Here is a 21,470-nt window from a genome sequence, read left to right as displayed (position 1 = left end):
GATCCTTAGCTCCCTCTTAAGTATCAGTACACAGCTTTATAGTTGGTTTACAGCTTTAGGGAGGGGAAACAATGTGCATCCTTTAAACAGAAGGTCAATCTTTAGGACTTTTACCATGTAGGCAGTTGCAACAGAAGAGCAAACATTTGCTGAATGGACTGAAGATACCTAGTGAAGCACCCTCCTGACTGTAGGCTTACTGCCCCCCCTCTTTTTATCACAGTATTTGGTCTTTTGAGTGGGAAACTGTGTGAGTTTATGGAGTCATGCCTTCGATTTTGCGGTGTAATCAGATCTGCTCTCCACTGCTCGTCGGCTTCAGCAGCCTGCTCTGTTTACTCGAGAGCAGCGCAGGGAGGAAGGCGAGCAGGGGATGTCTCACATTTTGAGGGCTCTCCCTGTCGCTGAAAAAACGGCAGAAACAGCATAGACAGATATTAGGTGAAATACGTTGTTACGTGTAATCTGTTGATTTCAGACACTTCCAGGACTCAAAACAGTGCACGTGTGCCTCAGTGATGGAGGACAGTGAGAGCGAGCTCCTTTTTCTCACAGACTTCAAATTTCAGAATAAAAGATCTGAGCCCAGCCAACTCCTCTTTTTCAAGCTGCCGCTGATGGAGCATCACCTCGCTCGCAGACAGGTTTTGGAAGTCGCAGAGAAATCAGCTCGGAGGCCAATCGGCGTTCGCTCGGGGCTCAAACATCATCTTTAGATCACTTTTTAGTTAAAAAAAATCTAGCATGTTAAATATCTGGGCCTGTCGGCGAGTCGAAATCCTGTAGTGTGAAAATTGAGTATGCAGTGAGTGCGGTGTCACACTCCAGCCAATGAGAACGCAAGGAGAGCCCATCCCTGCTGGCCTCGCATCCCGATCCCCCTCCTTCACTCCTATTCTTTTCTCTTCTGCGATTTTTCCAGTCATGTGAACCACTTAACCATTCGCGATCACAAGAGGTCGAGCTGCGTAGTTTGAACAGCACAGCGACCTGACGACTCTACAAGTCGGGTAGTGTGTCGAAGCCATAAGGGCACAGCACTTATCTACAGAGTGCCTTAGCAAACCTCAGTGGTCCTATTAAATGCAGTCCTGTGAAAGGACAATAGCTCAGGCTTAGCAGTCCCCTCCAATCAGCACCTACGGTTCGGACCCACGATAAAATGAGCCAGCTTTTGAACACGTTAGCTCTTGCTCAATTACACAGACAGAGAGAGAAAGAGAGAGCACTTACATTTGTAATCTCGCTCTCTCTTTCTCTCTCTCTCTCTCTCTCACTTGATTTCTCTTCCCCCACTCTCTCTCTCTCTCACCCTTGCTCTTTCTCTCTCTGTCATTCCTGTGTGTGTGAGTGTGTCTCTGCCACCCCCCCCCCTCCTCCTCCTCCGGTCTGAGTGTCTCTCTTGCTGTCTCTCTCTTTCTCTCTCTCTCACACACATACTCTCACACAGTGAAGATGCCAGCTCTCCTGTTGCTCTGTGTTTGGATTACTTTACCTTTCTGTCTTTGTGAAAAGGCTAGAGAGAGGACAGCTCGACAGAAGGATGCAGAGTTCTCAGAAAAGGTGAGTTACACCCTTCACTTTTCTACGTTTGTTAGAATTGCCGGACGTCCCGCAGGAGAACCCTCATGTAGGTGAAGATACCGGTCACAGCCGCACACACAGCTGCACTGACTCTCATTACACAGCTATAGATCCATTAACTGTTTATGTGGATGTATGTTCTTTGTTTGCTGTTCTGGTTGTAGTGGATGAGCTGGAGGGTTTTTCAGACTCTTGTGACTAAAGTCACACTCCGCTGTTTTTAGCTGCATTGCTTTAGTGGATGATCTGCTTCACTTGCTGTGGTGAAGGTCTTCGTCCAACATTCAGGCTGTAAAATCCACATCACTGTTTTCATTCCTTCGTCCTCTGGAGAAAAAAAGGAGAGTGCCTGGAGAAAGAGACTATTGTATTTCATCTCGTCCAGCCAGTCCTGACCAGTAAAACCACACTGTCCAACGCACTGCAGGGCTCAGCACATCCCCTAGTGTTCAGAGAGAACTACAAGTAGAGAAAGCAGTACTTTGTGCTTCTACTGACTGGCTACTTAATTACAAACACCTACCATGTGCTTCCACTCACTGGCCACTTTATTAGAAACTGCTACCTTCTGCTTCCACTCACTGGCCACTTTATTAGAAACACTTTCCTTGTGGTTCCACTTAATGGCCACTTTATTGGAAACCCTTACTTTGTGCTTCCACTCACTGGGCACTTTATTAGAAACCTCTACCTTGTGGTTACACTCACTGGCCACTTTATTAGAAACCCCTGCATTGTGCTTCCACTCACTGGCCATTTTATCAGAAACATCTACCTTGAGCTTCCACTCACTGGCCATTTTATCAGAAACACCTACCATGTGCTTCCACTCACTGGCCACTTTATTAGAAACCTCTACCTTGTGCTTCCACTCACTGGCCACTTTATTAGAAACCCCTACCTTGTGCTTTCACTCACTGGCCACTTTATTAGAAACCCCTACCTCATGTCTTAACTCACTTGACACTTTATTAAAAACCCTTTCCTTGTGCTTCCACTCACTGGCCACTTTATTAGAAACACTTTCCTTGTGGTTCCACTCACTGGACACTTTATTAAAAACCCTTACCTCATGTTTCAACTCACTGACCACTTTATTAGAAACACTTTCCTTGTGGTTACACTCACTGGCCACTTTATTAGAAACCCCTACCTTCTGCTTTCGCTAACTGGCCACTTTATTAGAAACCTCTACCTTCTGCTTCCACTCACTGATCACTTTATTAGAAACTCCTACCTTGTGCTTCCACTCACTGGCCACTTTATTAGAAACCCCTACCTTGTGCTTCCACTCACTGGCCTTATTAGTGCTGGTGTTACTTCCAGGTTAAAAGAGCAACTCTGTGGTTAGAGACTGACCACTGATGAATGGCTTGAGGATGGCTAACACTCTACCTGTGCATCAGCATGATGGCATTACAGGAGATGGTTTTCTGATGAAGAGGCCAGAGATGTTTTAAGATGTGGGTTTAAAGTGTGGTCAGAAGAATAACTGCTTTGTTGTCACTGGAGCTTCTAACACTGAGGTGGCAGATGTTTGACCTCTACTTGGGGTCATCCAGTGCTTACCATGCACTCTGAACAAACAGTGCTTTTTTGTCTTTTTTGTTTGTCCTCCATGATCTTGGACACTTTTAGCTTTGCCAGTGTAACTCTTGACTTGACCAGTGAAGAATTTGCTTCTTCAACTTTCGTAAGATGCACAAACAAACCACGCTGTATAAAAGTTCGGTGGGGTTCTTAACGTGTGCACAGTGTTTTTTCACGGCGCTGACCACCACCCATTTGGTTTAGATTACACAAACCCTGTGGATCAGTCTGTGGGTGCACTGCGAGGGGCCGCAGGAATGTTGTCTGAAGGAGATAGCACGGTGCTGAAAGTCAAATTGGGAAAGCTCAAAGCAAGTGCTGAGTTTGGGCTTATAATTAGAATTACTTGTAATTAACTTGTAGGTTTCTGATGGCTCTGGCGTGCACATTTTGTGTCAAGTCTTTCTTTTATATTTACCTTAACTGCCATTATGCTAGGTTTTGCGGGATTTCAGAGTAAATTCCCTAGTGGAACAAAAATGGCAAGGCAAGGCAAGTTTATTTGTACAGCACCTTTTATACACAGTGGCAATTCACTGCATTTCAGTGATTTTTTTTTTAACAAGTGCTTTACATCAGATACCAAGAAAAAAGTTAAAATTACATAAATAACAAAAAAAATTCCTTGGGATATCAAAGCTAGCATAGTTCAAAAAGTCCAAGGAGTTCATAAAGCTTAGGATAACATTTAGATGTACTCAAGTCATTCCCAGCACCCAAAGTGCAAGAGATAAGAAAGGTTTACTGCGTTGAAAAGCATTTCCAGAAACCTCAGTTTGGCAGATCATTGAAAGATATGTTGATTAACAGCCATGACCTACCTTTAAGCTGTTAATCAATCCTTGGGATTAATTGACAGCATAAAGTTTAAAATGTCGTGAGATGTGTTTAAGAAAGTTAAAAATATATTTGCATATTTATATTATTAATATGTTAAAAATACATTCATATTAAGCCTTCATTAAACGTTTGTAAGTAAACTTTGAGCATTCTTGAAAATTATAATACTATTATTTTTTTATAAGTAAATTACTGTGAAGTATATTTTTAATTCAATTTTATTTTATTATTTTTCTTCTTCTTCTTCTTCTTCTTATTATTATTATATTATATTATTATATATATATTAAATGAATATGCTTCTTACATATTTGTTTTAAATACACTTTTGTATGTTTTTGCAAATGTCAAAAGTATTTAACTACATTTGTAACATGATAAAAAGTGTCATATATTGTATTAATATTTATTTATTATGTACTTCAACGTATCCCTGCAAATCTGCTATTTTGGTTAGATAGGAACTAGAGGTATATTTGTATTATAACATGAATATATCCCATGCCTATTTGCAATTCTACACTTACACATACACATGCAGTAGTATGTTCAAAGCCTACACAAGTACACTTTTTGTAAAATTAAAGTCTAATAAGTACAAAAACAACTGTCATTCCATTTTAGCACTCTTTCAGTGCACTGATTATTAGCATCGCTATAAGTACACTCTAGCGCACTGTACCCTTTTAAAGTTTAGCATTCTTAAGTTTATTTTTGTAGACTTACCCGTTAATCTGTTAAACTCTACACATCTACATTTGGATCCACATCTTCAACTGATTTGTAGAGGCTCCACCCAAAAATATATTCTGTAGTAGCTGTTGTTGTGAGGTTGGACAATCCTTACAGAAGGGTAAACTGTCCCATTCAACCCCAAAAACAGACTGTTACTCCACTTCAGTGTATATCACAATACCTACATTTACAGTGTTATTAATATTAACCCTAATGAGAGACTGTAACTCCACCTCAGTGTATATCACAATACCTACATTTAGAGTCCAATTAATATTCAACCCTAATGAGAGACTGTATCTCCACCTCAGTGTATATCACAATACCTACATTTAAAGTGTTATTAATATTCAACCCTAATGAGAGACTGTAGCTCAGCCTCAGTGTATATCACAATACCTACATTTAGAGTGTTATTAATATTCAACCCTAATGAGAGACTGTATCTCCACCTCAGTGTATATCACAATACCTACATTTAGAGTGTTATTAATATTCACCCTAATGAGAGACTGTATCTCCACCTCAGTGTATATCACAATACCTACATTTAGAGTGTTATTAATATTCACCCCTAATGAGAGACTGTAGCTCAGCCTCAGTTTATATCACAATACCTACATTTAGAGTTTTATTAATATTCACCCCTAATGAGAGACTGTAGCTCCACCTCAGTTTATATCACAATACCTACATGTAGAGTGTTATTAATTTTCACCCCTAATGAGAGACTGTAGCTCCACCTAAGTTTATATCACAATACCTACATTTAGAGTGTTATTAATATATTCATATTAATATATTAATATTCAATCCTAATACATAAGTTACTTCTGTAGAAGATACTAAATTATTCATAGTGCATAGTGCAGATGTGAATAGTAAAACAGTGTCTCAGGCATCCGGCAGCATATTTATAACCAGTTGGTGTATTAGCTTTCAATGGGGGAGCTTTTAGAGGCATTCACCACCACTGTAAACAATTCTGACTCAGTAAGTTTCTCTAGGACTATCCTTGGGAACTTCAATGGACAGCGAGCTGCAGTTTAAGGGGTTAAATAGGGTTTGAGTTTGTAATCGCTTGCATCAACCATCAGCCACCCGCCTATTACAGTAACTCTAACACTGTATCCACATGCAGCTCAATGAGTTCAGCAGGCTGTGGGAATGAACTGGTAATATGAGCAAGCAATTTGAAAGCCACAGCCAGCAGGCAGATGTGCCAGAGCACTGGTGGATTACACTGACTTTTCCATCCGTACTGTACTGAAAGAAACACATTGCCAGATAGTTGGCCTGCACAGGTTCACTTTCATTCAGTCAGCCGTCATTTTCAGCTGTCAAAGGCCTGGACAGTATTGGTGGAACATCACATTTATGCAAATGACAACTGTAACTGTAACACATGATTATATATATAGATAGATAGATAGATAGATAGATGGTCACTCATGTTATGGTCAACCATGTTCATGTGGGTTCTTCAAAGATCTATACTGTGGTGGACTGCATTAGCTGTGGACAGGATGATTTTACACCATGTGATATACTACTAAAAAAGCTTTTTCTGCTCAAGGGTATAAATGACCACAAGCAGATTGACCATACACTTTTGCACACACACACACACACTGACTCACTCTTATTCATGCTAATTAAGCAAAAAAACTGCCAGCTAGTCCTTTATTTCAGACCGTTATACAGCACATGAAGCACTGTTTGATGTAAAACCTCTGATTCTTTTCTTCTCTATTTTCGTTCTTTCCTTTTTTCCATGTTTTCCTGTTTTCTTTACTTTACTTTTTCTTTTTTCTCTCTCTCTCGCTCTCGCTCCTTATCTCCAGTACAACACATGTATGCAGGGTCCCGCCGGAATGCAGGGAAGGGATGGTAATCCAGGCATTAACGGCATTCCGGGCACCCCGGGGATTCCAGGCCGGGACGGTATGAAGGGGGAGAAGGGCGAGTGTGTGACTGAGAGGTTTGAGGAACCATGGAAACCAAACTTCAAACAGTGCGCCTGGAGCTCTCTCAACTACGGCATCGACCTTGGCAAAATTGCTGTAAGATTATACTCATTAGTTACACTCCTTCATCCTCAATTACTGCATGAAGCTACGATTTCAAAGGGGGGGGGGTATCAAATGCCGTAAAACACACCAAAACATGTAATTACAGTTACTTAACAGTTACTTAACTGCCACTTTATTAAAAACCCCTACCTTGTTCCTTCATCACTGGCCATTATATTAGAGAATGCTTAGCTCAAGTATGTGTTGTTTGCTGTGTTGTAGGAGTGTACCTTCACCAAGCTGCGTTCAGACAGTGCCCTGCGAGTGCTCTTCAGTGGCTCTCTCAGGCTGAAGTGTAAGACAGCCTGCTGTCAGCGCTGGTACTTCACCTTCAACGGGGCGGAGTGTACGGGGCCTTTACCCATAGAGTCTATCATCTACTTGGACCAGGGCAGCCCAGAGCTCAACTCTACCATCAATATACACAGGACATCTACAGGTAATAGTTATAATTATATAAAAAAAACAGTAATATATTGGAAGTATATTACAATATATATATATATATATATATATATATATATATATATATATATATATATATATATATATAGTTACCATATATTGATAACATAATTTGATGTATGCTTATTAATGAGGTGCTTTAAATTCTGAAGGCAAAATGTCACGTTTTTTTATTATTATTTTGGGGTGCTTCAGGGTTAGCCATGCAATTATTCTTAGTAATAAAACTAATGACTAGTTAATCCATATGTGTCTACTGGGTTCTATCTAGTTCTATTTCTTACATTTATTACATCACCCTGCATGTATCCTTCCACCATCGGCAGAATTTTACACCAAAAGCTTCTCAGAACTATAACTCTGAAATCAGGCAGTGTATTCATGATTATTTGGTGTAATAACTTTGTAAGAGGGAGCTTTTAGAGGCATTAAACTTCTCAGATGTCTAGTTCTATTCACCACCACTGTGAACCTTTCCGCAAGCGTTACCATAAGCATCCCATAACTTGGAGCCCTGTTTTAAGTCTACAATTATGAAGCTCAGAGATAGACGTCAGGAACTGTCAGGTCTACTTATAGCACTGTGGTCCGCTACATGTGGCCTACCGTTTAACATATGCAGAAAAGGTTTACCAAAAAAATTTATATATGTATGTATGTATATGTATATATATATGTAAGAGAAAACATGTGCTACCCTTTTCTCACCCCAAACAGCAGGCCAAACTGAACTGTACAAGAATACATGCCCACACTAAGAAGCTAATCATGGAAATGAGATAATAGTTGAACCCTGTGCATATATATATATATATAGCTCTCGCTTGATTGAGAGAGAAAGTCGTAGGTATTTTTATACGTGTGTTTGTGTGTCTTCATGGAGTTTTTCGGATCTGTCCAGGCTGTAATTACAGAGACACCAGCCGTATTTTTCTCTCTCTCTCCGGTTCCTCTCTGCATCACGTCTCCACACTCCCTCAGCAATTAGCAGCCCACAGAGTTCATCACTGCTGCAGAAATAAAAGACTGTAGAGTTCAAAACAAACACACAGCCACAGGCACTGGAGGCCGAAACAAATGTGCGCAACACTTCCAAGGCACGAGACAGGATAAGGATTAAGACGAGGACAAGGGAGAGGGAGAGAGAGAAGAGAGGAATCAGGTTTACTCAAGACGATAATTAATAATAATCAAATTTCTGAAATTCTGAAAATTCCACTCACAGGCAGATCTGTCTACATTTGACAGAATTCAGCTCATCTTACTAACAGGAAAAAACAGTGTATCATCAGTAGAGTGAGAGTCAACAGACTGGACACACCTAGTCCTAGAGAAAAAAAAAACACATTTTACAATGAAAGATTATCAAGATTATCATTTTGATTAAAGTCTAGATACAGACAGACAGACAATAGACAGAGCAGTAGAAAGCCTCCCAGCGCATTCTAATACCTTTGGAATTAAATTCAATTGAATGTTGTCACAAAGCAGCTTTACAGAGATCCGGGTCCAAGCCTCTTTTGAGCAAGCCAAGGGCAACAGTGGCAAGGAAAACTCCTTCAGGTCGAGGGGAAAGAAACCTTAAGAGGAACCATGGCTTAAAAAGGGGAACCCATCCTCTTCTGGTCGACATTGGATAGCACAACAACTGAAAGAACAACAGCTTCAGCTTTGCAGTGAGGCGAGAATGAACCAACATGACAATCCAGAGCAGGACAGCATAGCAGTGGGCAGCAGGGTAGTCGAGAGCCAGGTCTGACAGTACTGGGACAGAACAGTCGGAACGGGGCATCTCAAAACATGGGAAAGAGAGCGAGAGAAAGACTAACAGTTACAGTGGGAAGAGTCTGATCCAGAGGGTAGGCACCAGCACCCAACCACAAATTGAGACAGCAGAGGGCAGCTCAGCACATGGGGGAGAGAGAAAAACTGAGAGAATTAGGAAAGGGATTTAGGAGTAAGCTTTACACTAGTTGTTTGATCACTGCTGTGAAGATTCAACTTATAGTTGATTTGAGTGTTAGAACGAATCATCCAACATCTGTAACTCACCTTTCTAATGCTCTCATGGGACTGATTGTAATCGAATCTTCACAGCAGTGATCAAACATCTAGTGTAAAGCTTTCCCAGAAGAGAAGAGGCTGTTAATGCAGCAAAGAGGACCAATTAGTACCCTAGATTTCAGAAGAAACGCTGGAGGATACAACTTTTAATAATGTTTAAGTGGAGATTCCACAACTGGGGCATTTATTTACATGCACACTGTATTGATTGGTGGTGTTTGTGTGTGTGTGTGTATCCTGCAGTGGAGGGGTTGTGCGAGGGCATCTCTGCAGGCCTGGTCGATGTGGGCATATGGGTGGGCACCTGTGCAGATTACCCCCGCGGCGACGCCTCCACGGGGTGGAACTCAGTGTCCAGAGTGATTATCGAGGAGCTTCCCAAATGAGCCGCCATGTCTCCGTCGCCATGGAAACACCGGACGGATATAGAAGCTGGCCTGCTCGGTAATTCACAAAGCTAGATTTCTCGGTAAAGCTGCAAACTCCTGTCAGCTTTTGGCTTAAAGCAATACTCCAGGATCTTTCTCAACGTAATCTCTGGCTGTTGCGGTGGTTCAGTCACCCAGGACAATCATTTTGGCGCGTTTCTGCACACTTAGGAAAGAACTGAAAACCTACTGACTCTAAACCCACTTATAAAAGAAGCCAATGGGCACTTACTGAACTCCATCGGTAAACATTTATGCCAAACTCAAAATTTTGGTTCATGACTCATTCGGTGAAAGGTGTTGGTTGAATAAGCTTGAGGGAGGGGGGGGTTAGAATTTGTGGTAATTTGTAAGGCAGAATTTTCCGAACTCAGGGACAGCGAAAGAATCTGAATAAATCACAGTGTGAATTTATCACATTTTCTGAAACTCTGTATTTCGGCTAAAAGATATGAAGGTAAATAATGGCTTGATTGGGAAGGACGTCGAGGTGACACTGTCTACTTTTCTTAAAGACTAAGAAGACTTAAATGACTGGTCTGGGTGTCGTGCCCATATTAGGAGCTCCGCTTAAGCTCCGTCTAAGCTAAATTAATGGGGTTTTTGAAAGCCTTACCCTGCGGTAAAGACATCCCGCCCAACATTGGAAAAATGTTAATGCTGTTTGCTGAAACTATGTCCAATTTTGGCTAAAAGTGCTAGGCGTAAAAAAGAAGTTTTCTGAACAGGTTGAAAAGACGCTTATGCATAGTCCTCATTTACGTTTTTACGCCATATACATCTTTTCAGCGTCTATTTTAAGACGGATGTTGGTTTCAAACCTAAGACGTTTTTGGTACAACATAAATATATTCCCAAATATCTCTGGATGCCCTGAATTACAAAGTTGTTAACATGTCCAAATACAAGTGTTGCTACATTCTAGCGAGCTAACACTGCAGTGCTCTGAAGCGATTTCACAAGACTAACCCACTAGAATACCACAAACCTGCCAGATAGCTTTGTCACATTAAGTTAGTAACGTGTCTTTGTCAGTAGTAAAGTTAGATAAGCAACTTACGTGATTCCAACATGGATGTAGCAGTATTGGCCTGTTGACAGCCTTGAAATTCAAAGGTTTTCGAGACATTTGGGAGAAAAATGTAGGTGGGACAAAAAAAAGTATGGCGTTTCCAATGAGTGTTTACCACAGGGCGAGACAGGAATCATTGTCCCTAATTGAAAATGAAGGTGGCCTGTACCACCTGTACTGTTAATGTGGAATTGGAAATTGGACTTTTATTAAACTACAGTCCCGTGTTTCTAATGTTTATTTACAGAATTCAACTTCAGTTTGCCCGTTGGCTTCTCTTATAAGCAAGCTTTGACTTTTTCGTTCTTTTTCTTTTAAGTACAGAGAAATGTCTAGAAATGATTTTGGTAATAGAGGGGACTGAGTAAGGGTAACAGCTAAAGATGGCGTTAAATAGTGCAGGAGAATTCCTTTAAGTTATCTGACTAACTGGAAACATTCACTTTTGTGAACACACACCCCAAAACCTCAGCTTTCCACAACCCACCACAGCATCTTCAATCCGCAATCAGTCTGAGCCATGTAGGGCTATCAGCTTTAGATGTTCGAGAATTCTGTAGTTTTCAGTCTCCGTCTCGTTCTGCTGTAATTTCGCTGGTTCAGCTCCTCGTTTGGTTCTCTAGCTCTTCACGAGGGGACTCTGGAGCTGAGGACAACATAAGCCTGAGAACTGCTGTAGCTGATAGCAACTTTCTAGCATGTATTAAAGTGATAGTTTGGGCAGACATGTAGTCGACAAGCCAAGACATGTTTGGTGTCTGGAGGTGACCTCTTCAGTTTTTCACTGGAGCTAATGCAGTGCTAGCCAACAAGTCATGGAAACGTATAAGCTAGAGCACCCACCGATTAGCATGGTGCTAACTGCATTCTTAAAACTTCACACAGTTTGAGGCCAGTGTGTGATGATTTAGGAATGCAGTTAGCGTCATGCTAATCGGTGCATGCACTAGCTTATAAGGTTCCAGTTCTTGAGCCGTAATCTCTCTCAAGACTTCTTGCTTGCTTGCTTTTGTGGTTCCTGGTACTGTATCACACGCTGTGAACGTGGACTAAAATCCCAGCAGTGAATTTTGCCTGTACTCATCCTTTTTCCATTGCTTGTTAGCTACATTGGCCTAATGGCTCTAGTCGAAAACGTAAAACACAAACTCCGAGCAGACACCAAATATGGAGCTAAACTGCTGTAGGTTATATAGGTGGGGCTAAACTGCTGTAGGTTATATAGGTGGGGCTAAACTTCTGTAGGTTAAATTGGTGGGGCTAAACTTCTGTAGGTTAAATTGGTGGAGCTAAACTGCTGTAGGCTAAATAGGTGGAGCTAAACTGCTGTAGGCTAAATAGGTGGGTCTAAACTGCTGTAGGTTAGATGGGCAGGGCTCAACTGCTGTAGGCTAAATAGGTGGGGCTAAACTGCTGTAGGTTAAATAGGTGGGGCTAAACTGCTGTAGGTTATATAGGTGGGGCTAAACTGCTGTAGGTTAAATAGGTGGGGCTAAACTGCTGTAAGTTATATGGGTGGGGCTAAACTGCTGTAGTTTAAATTGATGGGGTTAAACTGCTGTAGGTTACATGGGTGGGGCTAAACTGCTGTAGGTTAAATGGGTGGGGCTAAACTGCTGTAAGTTATATAGGTGGGGCTAAACTGTTATAGGTTAGATGGGCGGGGCTAAACTTCTGTAGGTTAAATGGGTGGGGCTAAACTGCTGTAAGTTATATAGGTGGGGCTAAACTGTTATAGGTTAGATGGGCGGGGCTAAACTTCTGTAGGTTAAATTAGTGAAGCTAAACAGCTGTAGGCTAAATAGGTGGGGCTAAACTGCTGTAGGTTAGATGGGTGGGGCTAAACTGCTGTAGGTTAAATGGGCCACATACACCAAACATGTCTTGGCTGATCAACTAACTTTTGGAGTAATGGAGTGAAACTGGGAGAAACCACATTTGGAGCATGAGAGGAAATGACACCAAATGGATGACTTTAGACAGTTTGAGGGTGTTGTGGGTTGATTCATGTGAAACACAGGGTCTTTATGGAATTTTAGTGCCTTCATCCGAAATCTGAACTTGCTGTTTTAAAGCATTACATCACTTGATTTTCCTTTAATAGCATTATGTCAGTACCATTATTTTTGTGACTTTTGTTTACATGACTGTGGCTCTACCCCTGATTATTTCTGACTAGTGTAACCCACTTCATCATATTTATATGTTCAGTTTATTACATCAACTACCTTTTATTTTTCAGTTTAATAAATAAAACCATATTACACACATCCAGCTGTCTTGGACTGGTGACTGGGAAACTTCCTGATGATAATATCAGAGCTCATGCGATGACCACATCATAAAGGAGGGTGCAGTCAGACGCTGCGGTGGAAATTGTCCACCAGCCTGTATGAGTAATGCTGAGAACGTCTGGCCCAGTATGTGTGAGGGCGCTCAAATGGTTTCACAGCTGCCGTGTGTTCAGGCTCGCACAAACACACACACACACACACACACACACACAGAACACAGACAGTAGCTTTTAAAGTCATACACACATACACATGCAGAGGTTAAGCACTGTTGGACAACTGCAGTATCTACTGCAGTGCTCTGTCATGAACGTTAAGGGGAAATCCACCCGAATCTCAAAGTTCTGCTGTAGCCTAAATAGGCAGGGCTAAACCGCTGTAGGCAAAATGGGCAGGGCTAAACCGCTGAAGGCTAAAAAGGTGGGGCTAAACTGCTGTAGGTTAAATGGGCAGGGCTAAAATGCTGCAGGCTAAACAGGTGTGGCTAATCTGCTGTAGGTTAAATGGGCAGGGCTAAAATGCTGCAGGCTAAACAGGTGTGGCTAATCTGCTGTAGGTTAAATGGGCGGGGCTAAACTGCTGTATGTTAAATGGGCGGGGCTAAACTGCTGAAGGCAAAATGGGTGGGGCTAAACTGCTGTAGGTTAGATGGGCAGGGCTAAACTGCTGAAGGCTTAATGGGCAGGGCTAAACTGCTGTAGGCTAAATAGGTGGAGCTAAACTGCTGTAGGTTAGATGGGAAGGGCTAAACCGCTGCAGATGAAACAGGTGTGGCTAATCTGCTGTAGGTTATTTAGTCAGGACTAAACTGCTGCAAGCGAAACAGGTGGAGCTAAACTGCTGTAGGTTATATAGGCAGGACTAAACTGCTGTTTGTTGAATGGGCGTGGTTAAACTGCTGAAAGCTAAATGGTCAGGGCTAAACTGCTGAAGGCTAAATGGGCAGGGCTAAACCGATGTAGGCAAAATGGGTGGTGCTGCTAAACACAACCAAAATGAATTCCAGGCTGTTTAGGTTGGGCTAAACTGCTGAAGGCAAAATGGGCAGGGCTAAACTACTGTAGGTTATATAGGCGGGCTAAACTGCTGTAGGTTAGATGGGCAGGGCTAAACTCCTGAAGGCTAAATCGACAGGGCTAAACTGCTGCAGGCTAAATAGGTGGGGCTAAACTGCTGTTGGCTAAATGGGCAGGGCTAAACTGCTGTAGGCTAAATAGATGGGGCTAAACTGCTGAAGGCTAAATTGGCAGGGCCAAACTGCTGTAGGTTAAATACGTGGGGCTAAACTGCTGTAGGTTAAATAGGTGGGGCTAAACTGCTGTAGGCTAAACAGGTGGTGCTAACTGCTAAACACAACCACAATTAAGTCCTGGCTGTTTTGCTGTTGTAGCCCATGTTCCATGTATAGACCGGGAAGTAAATGATGACTGACACGAATTTAAAGTTTTTTTTCCTCTTTTATTAACTGTGTAAAAATTACATGTATATTCATATTTCGCAGCTCTCCTGAGTTTGATTTTTGCATTGTTCAAGACACAAAGTTTAATCTGACGAACTGTGATAGGAGCCAATATGGCCGGCACACACCTACTTACACACACTAAGTCAACAGACTGAAATACATACTGGATTAGCATGGCGTATATAAGGAGCACACACAACTATACAGTATACGTAATGCCACTGAAGAAGTTCTGGAGTGTGGTAAGGGAGGTAAGGGGCTCGGCTAACATTGTCCGACACTCAAAATAGCTTGTACTTGGTTTTTTTTTTTGTTGTTTTTGTTTTTTTATGTTATTTATTCCATTTTCTATCCCAACACAACTGACCCGTTCAGCGCTTTGCCTGTTTTAACCTTTAGAAGTCGCAGCTTTTATCTACAACAACAAATAAAGCATACTGTGATGTTAAAAGTGCCGATTTTTAGACTTTAATACATTTTATTATTATGTGAATTTGATGGAAATGCAGATTAAACTCACTGCTTATTACCTTAATATTAGGAATAAAGAAAACATTCTGGGAAATTCCTTAATTAAAGCATAGCTCTATGGTCTATTGGGTCTACGTAATGCAAACTGCATGAAACGCCGTAACAGAAAATACTGTTTTGTTAAAAACTTGCAGACCAGCCTATTGATTTCAACAATTCATGCCTTCAAGATTTCAGAGTGCCATCCTTTATATTTCCCATTAGTAGACATGGCGTAGACATGAACTCCGTACTGTATGTAAACTGAATGTACATGTTCTTATCCGGAACCGAAAACGCTGGACTTCTAAGGGTTAAAACAATCCCCCTTTCGAAACTTGTGCGCAATCCAGACACATTTGGTTTGTATGAAGCCTGCTGCATTCCTTGATGTCATTTTGCCTTCAGCTTTGGGCCATTGCACTGAGCGTGCACGGTAAGTCAAACCATGGCCCAGCTTTAGAGTGAAGAAATTCATTCACTCCCTTCCTCCTTGCGGGGTCAACGGGTTCGACGTCCAGTTCCTAAACGCAGCACAGACTGTCCAGGCCTTTCCTGCTGCTCACGCCTCCCTTATTTTAGAATACACGCACATACAACGCAAGAAGACACAGAGGCCATGACACAAAGACGTAAAAGACATACAGCGTGAGGACACCGCGCGTATATAGGAGCGAGGTGTTCATATACGAATTTGGTGACGGTCGGCAGCACACAGAGAAGCGCGATGCACTGAAATGACTTGATTCAAGTATATTATTACAATATATTACACAAACACGCGAGGAGGCTGGTGTTGGGAGAGTGGGGCACGACCTAACATGGACTTTTTTTTTTTTTTTTTTTTTTAGAATTTGTGAGACAGCAGGACAGATTTACCTATTTACCTAGCATTTGAATGACCTTCCTGGTGGCTTTAATGGAGCACGCCACAAAAACAACTCAGTGAGACCTACAGCCTCCACACCGGGGGGTTAGTTTTACACACTGTTAAAAAAAAAAAAAAAAAGTAAACCCCCCAACGTTAACAATGTAGCGTAAGATAAATTTGTCAGTGCTCACACACAAAAAACAACACAGATTTAGATTTAATGAATTGTCCTCACATAGACTTTTAGCCTCTCCCTTCCTTCCTATAGGGTAAGCTGTAAGATTTGCACTCGGCCTGAGCTCAGGCGAGCATAAAAAAAAAGATTATTATTATCCTGGTCCATTATCAAAAAAACAAAAAACTAGAGCATGTTAGGTCATTCCCCATTCCACACCACACACTTGAATCAAGTCCAATGCGTTCCCATTTTTCTGTGTTGCTTCATGAGAGAATGGCTTTAAGTCTATACAGTATTTTTGATTTTTTTTTTTTTTTTTTAAATGACCTGATCATTGCAGTACCCCAAAAAAACACAATTACACAGTATATTCTCTGTCCGTGTGTGTTCTACTGTATTCTACGCTAATACCCGCACACGTGTCAGACAACATGGATACTGTGTAGGCTTCTTTGATCCTGCTAACGACCTGAATGTCCCTTTAGGTGAGCTTAAAGTTAAAGCGCAGTGAAAGATAAAAGCTACCCAGCTCTCTCCTCCAGTGCATGCACCTTCCGCTTGTGCGCACATGCTAAACATCAGAGTGATTTAATGAGTGATTTAATGCCGCGCTATGTTGACTCTCCCAAACACGATCTCCTGCACTGTTGTACTGTGGTTGTGGGCTGTTTTTGGCCGGGCTGCTGTGCGCGAGGTTCAGTGGTACTGTCCCAACAGAAAGCGCGAAACGTTTTCATAGACGAGGAAGGTGATGCAGCAGGCTGGAATGACTCGCACCAGATTAGGCACCATGCCTTTGTAAAAACCCTCAACTCCTTCATTCCTGCAAAACAGAGACACACACACACACACACACACACACACACACAGTGATTGTTCAAAAGAACATTCCTCACATTTCAAATTCGGTCATTATTGCTTGAAAACCTTGAATTGAACTCAGGCCATTAAAGGTTGTAGCTGGTTAAACGTTGGCCAAGTCCCAGAGAGCATAACCGGCCTTGCTCACACTACGTGGATAGGATGATGCCCCCTGACCTCGCTCTACCATTCTGGCCAGTGTTAGGATCAGCAATCTGTGTTCTCCTTCAAGCATGTCGAGCTTCAGCGGAGTTGCTTTAGTGGCAGTTTGGAAAGATGGAGGAAGGTCATGTGATCCAGAGGAAGCACACGCTAGCCTTCACAAGCATTTAAATAGCAACGGTGCTTGTGAATATATCTACACTGATGGGCGCGGTGGTCTCGAAATGAGGTGTGTTCAGGTACATTTCTGGTGTATTGCTTTCTTGGCAACTGAAAAAGATGCACCACTGACCGAAAACAACCTAGGCAGACGTCAACAGTCCGGCGTTCATTGCTATCTCAGCAGTGCATTGTCAACACAGGCACGTGCACAATGCGCGTACAACATTGAAATAGCAATCTGCCAAAGTCAGACCGCACCTGGCTCTTAAAGGGAACGGCAAGCGACACGCTGTTGGTTTGCTGCAGGTTACGCCCAAAACACACCCTTGATTAATTAAGAGACTTAGTACATGCCTTTTATACGTAGTTGTACGTTTTCTATGTAAGTCTACTTACTTGATGTAAGTTTGTCACCCTCATGACTGCATTACTCTCATAATCAACATCAGTTTCATCAGCCCTATGATGGAACCTTGCGGGACTCAAAATATGCTCAACTGTTACCAAATAATTCATCGTAAATTCTGCGTTAATAACTGAACTGATATCAGAATAATAAATCTGGGGTTCGAAAGGTTAACACACTGTAATGACCAGATTGGACTGTTACACTGTTGCACTGTATTGTGCCTGTATTGTGTTTAAAGCAGTCCAAACAGCAACATTCCTTAGAACCTCAGCACAAATGGATGGGACTAAACTAAACTGCTGGAGGTTGGACAAGTGAATGTATATGATATAGAGTATCAGAAAAGTATTGGGACACCCGCTCATTCATTGTTTCTTCTGAAATCAAGGGAATAAAAAAAGGGGGCTGTCTCTACTGTCCAGGAAAGTAAAGAATAGTAAAGAATTGCTGTAATTTGATTGCATTCAGCGACAAGAGCATTAGTGAGGTCAGGATATTGGATGACCTGGAGACCTTTATACCCCTCTAGTCCACACATGGCAGTACACATGGTGCCAAAAGGTTCATGTATATATCTGCTGCAGAGAGTCCTGTTCTATAGGTAGTACTCCTCTACAGGAACTAGACAAACTGCGAGTGTGCGCATTTGCACATCTGTGCCAGCAATGGGTGCAACTTAAAGTAGCCAAATGAATTCATTAGAAGGGGTGTCCACAAACATTTGGACATAGTCATATAAAATGTATTTATGACATGCTGTTATCTATATCACTAGAATAAAGCACAAAAGACAAAAGTCAGGCGTGCACAGTGCTAATTGGTGTACATAGGTTTTAATTATTTGTTAGCCATATTAGCCTTCATGTTCTGATAAATAAAAGACTGCGCTACTTTATAAATTGTGTACACATGCGTTGAAAGCATTTCCAGACTCCCGGAGGCTTAAAGCATCTGATTTTAGGTTCTTTTCTCTGAAGCGTCATCTGTAAACATAAAGGGCGGGTGAAATTACAGCAGTGCTAATGGCTAATGACGGTAAATGACTGCATTTGGGATAATCAGCGCTAACTGTGTGGTAAAGCTGTGCCAGATGTGCCGGCGTGTACCTCCACGTCCTCCTGATGACATCCGCTATGCCGCTGTAATTGTTGTGCTGGTCCTGAAGTCGCGCTCGCACCACCTGGTACGGGTAGGTGGCTGCCACAGCAACTATTTTGGAGACGGCTGCCATGACGATATATTCTAGCGGAGACTGAAAGAAGGAAAGAGGCAGAAAGACTTTTTAGATCAATCGAAAATAAGAAGAAATGCATTTGTTATGTTTCGCTCGTAGATCACTGTGACAAGCAGAGATTTCAGAACTTTTCAATTGAGGCGATATTTTACTATGATCTGAATGTGAAGTTACGGTTGTGTGTGCAGTCTTGTTCTGAAACCCAAACAAACAGAATAATTGCAAACGCAAAGTAAATCTAAGCAGAATTTACTATATTACTCAGTTTACATTCAATTGTGTATGTAATAGCAGTTATTATAGTACAGCAAAGGACAAGACAGTAATACTAACTCCAGATTTCCAGAGGTGCATATTGCACAAATACAAAGGGGGCTTTTTTATTATGTCACTTTGCTTTAAATTTTTCATTAACAGAAGTTAATATAGCATAGCAAATGACAAGATAGTTATTCTTAAATATTTTAAATATTTAATTAAACAGTAATTGATGCACAAATACCAAAAAAAGCAAAAATCTAAATTAAAAGTTAAGTAAAGTTAAGTATGTTTATAAATGGCATGTTATTAAAACATATTATTATATATGTTATTAAACTATATATTATAATAATACACATATAATAATACATACATATATATATAAATAATATTTTAAAAAAATAAAACCTGTTTAGAATATATATTGTAGCAATAGTTTGTTACCCACAATATATCAATGTATGCATGTATATATGTTTGCGTGTGTGTGTGTAAAATGTATTTTTTTTTTTTAATTTTTAATTATCCATACTTTTGCTGTTCCAAACCAGGCTACTATTGCTGGTCAACTTGTGATAAAATAGGAGAGGACTTTTCTTTAAATTACATAGTGATGGATGGCAACCGTCCAAGGCCTCCAATTGGCTGCTTTCTACCCTTCCCGCTCTTCATTAAGCCCCACCTCCGCATGCTCAACATCGACCCCCTAATGTTCGTTTTTCAAAGGTTCTGCGAAGGTGGGAGGCCTGCTGATTCTGGGGGTAAATGTACTCTTTAAGTGACATCATTTAAGACAAGCTCAAAAGTTGGTAAACTGTATTTATTTTATTTAATATTCAGAAAGTATTGTATTCTCCACTTCCACTCCTTCTTTTTGGGGGGAAATCTGTTTAGGATCATTAAAAATGATGATCTCTCATCATGACCAGAATTCAACAAGCCTAACCAGCCTTGGGTACTGATTTTATGAAACGACAACATAGGGAAACATTGTTTTGGCAAAACTGTGAAGAATATAACCTCCGACTGATCCTCAAATTGTTGTGGGTTTTTTTTGTATTTATTTTATCAACGTCTGAGATGACTGGCATATTTATGTGGACAAAAAGTTGAAGTCAAAGTGAAATTGGGCAACATCATGTGTGTGAACAGTCTCAGTCTGACTCTCACCACAATGACTGTTCAGGGAAAGTCAGAGGAAATCTCTCAGCAGATGTTTTACAGACAAACATCACGTCACACACAGTTTGGGTTATCCCAGGTTAGATCACAGACTTGGAATTACCCAAACCTAAATTAATCTCCCACGTCTCGGTTACCCTATCACTGCTTACGCAGCAAACTGCAACTGCAACAACATCTACTAGACCCTTCATTCAGAGCCTGTAGCACTATAGACAAAAACCTGTATACCAGAAGCATGCGACTGTTTTTCTTAAACTAGATTTTATGTTTGTATTATGTATTTTCTGGTTGGTGTTTTGAATATGGTTATGTAAACTGCCTGATTTGTCCACTGGTTATTCCTAATTTTATGATCTGTGTAAATGGAGATTTTCGGTTTAATGAACGTTAAATAAACATCCCAACTAATCTGGAACAGCAAAAGTATAATCTGGTTATTCACCATGAGAATTTCAGTTTGGACTGAATTAAAAATCATAACTACGCAATGATGCACCACAAAGAGTGCTTCACTGTGAGCTATTGGCACTGGTTTGCTGCTCGCAGGCATTAGGCTGAAGATCAAGTAGAGGTCTCAGTACAGCCCAACCTCCAGTGTGTTACTGCAAAAAGGCCACACTTTCATTACTGATATTTATTAGATCCGGCAAATGAAACTGGGATGGTGGCATGGTAACAATGCTGTGGCCATGGATTTATGGAAATCCATAGAAAATATTGATATTGCTACACTGATATATTGATAGTGCTACAATACTATTACTAATACTATTGATCACTGATATTGATTTTTATTTACTTGATAGAATTGGTGGCAGACAGCGGTTCCTTTTGTTTAAACCTTGATCACTTTTTATGCATAGGGTAGCGTGCTTTTTATACTACATAATTATAATTAATATTATTAATATTATTATTATTATAGAGGTATCCTTTGGATCCTAGCCTATACAGTGTCTAAGCTCATAGATATGTTTTGATTTCTAGTCTATATAGTATATTATATTTATATATATATATATGTGTGTGTG

General features: G+C 41.0%; 2 protein-coding genes across 3 annotated transcripts in view; one reads left to right on the top strand and one right to left on the bottom strand.

Moving 5' to 3' along the window:
• Positions 1-1,378: 1,378 nt before the first annotated feature.
• On the top strand, positions 1,379-13,120 carry cthrc1a (collagen triple helix repeat containing 1a). The gene is made up of 4 exons (XM_072675658.1): positions 1,379-1,563; positions 6,594-6,812; positions 7,044-7,260; positions 9,594-13,120. Exons 1-4 carry the CDS (start codon positions 1,456-1,458, stop codon positions 9,734-9,736), a joined length of 687 nt encoding a protein of 228 aa, XP_072531759.1. The 5' UTR covers positions 1,379-1,455; the 3' UTR covers positions 9,737-13,120.
• Positions 13,121-14,655: 1,535 nt separating this feature from the next.
• slc25a32a (solute carrier family 25 member 32a) overlaps positions 14,656-21,470 on the bottom strand; it is a 58,511-nt gene continuing 51,696 nt past the window's right edge. For both annotated transcript variants that reach the window (XM_072675657.1, XM_072675656.1), the window contains exons 6-7: positions 18,866-19,011; positions 14,656-16,988 (exon numbers count right to left, since the gene is read on the bottom strand). In XM_072675657.1, coding sequence (XP_072531758.1) covers positions 16,862-16,988; positions 18,866-19,011 — 273 coding nt within the window. In that variant the 3' untranslated portion in view covers positions 14,656-16,861. The remainder of the gene's footprint in view (positions 16,989-18,865; positions 19,012-21,470) is intronic.

The sequence above is a fragment of the Salminus brasiliensis genome, chromosome 3, assembly GCF_030463535.1.
Source record: "Salminus brasiliensis chromosome 3, fSalBra1.hap2, whole genome shotgun sequence".
NCBI classification, from domain to species: domain Eukaryota; kingdom Metazoa; phylum Chordata; class Actinopteri; order Characiformes; family Bryconidae; genus Salminus; species Salminus brasiliensis.
Note: the sequence above shows the minus strand (reverse complement) of the source record. Positions and strands in the feature narration are given on the sequence as shown.

What these genes read in the sequence shown, in the direction of transcription:
- cthrc1a (XM_072675658.1), top strand. Translation starts at nt 1,456, where the DNA reads ATGCCAGCTCTCCTGTTGCTCTGTGTTTGGATTACTTTACCTTTCTGT. An exon ending in ATGCAGAGTTCTCAGAAAAG is followed by an intron (nt 1,564 to 6,593) that starts GTGAGTTACACC and finishes CCTTATCTCCAG; the next exon opens with TACAACACATGTATGCAGGG. An exon ending in TCGACCTTGGCAAAATTGCT is followed by an intron (nt 6,813 to 7,043) that starts GTAAGATTATAC and finishes GCTGTGTTGTAG; the next exon opens with GAGTGTACCTTCACCAAGCT.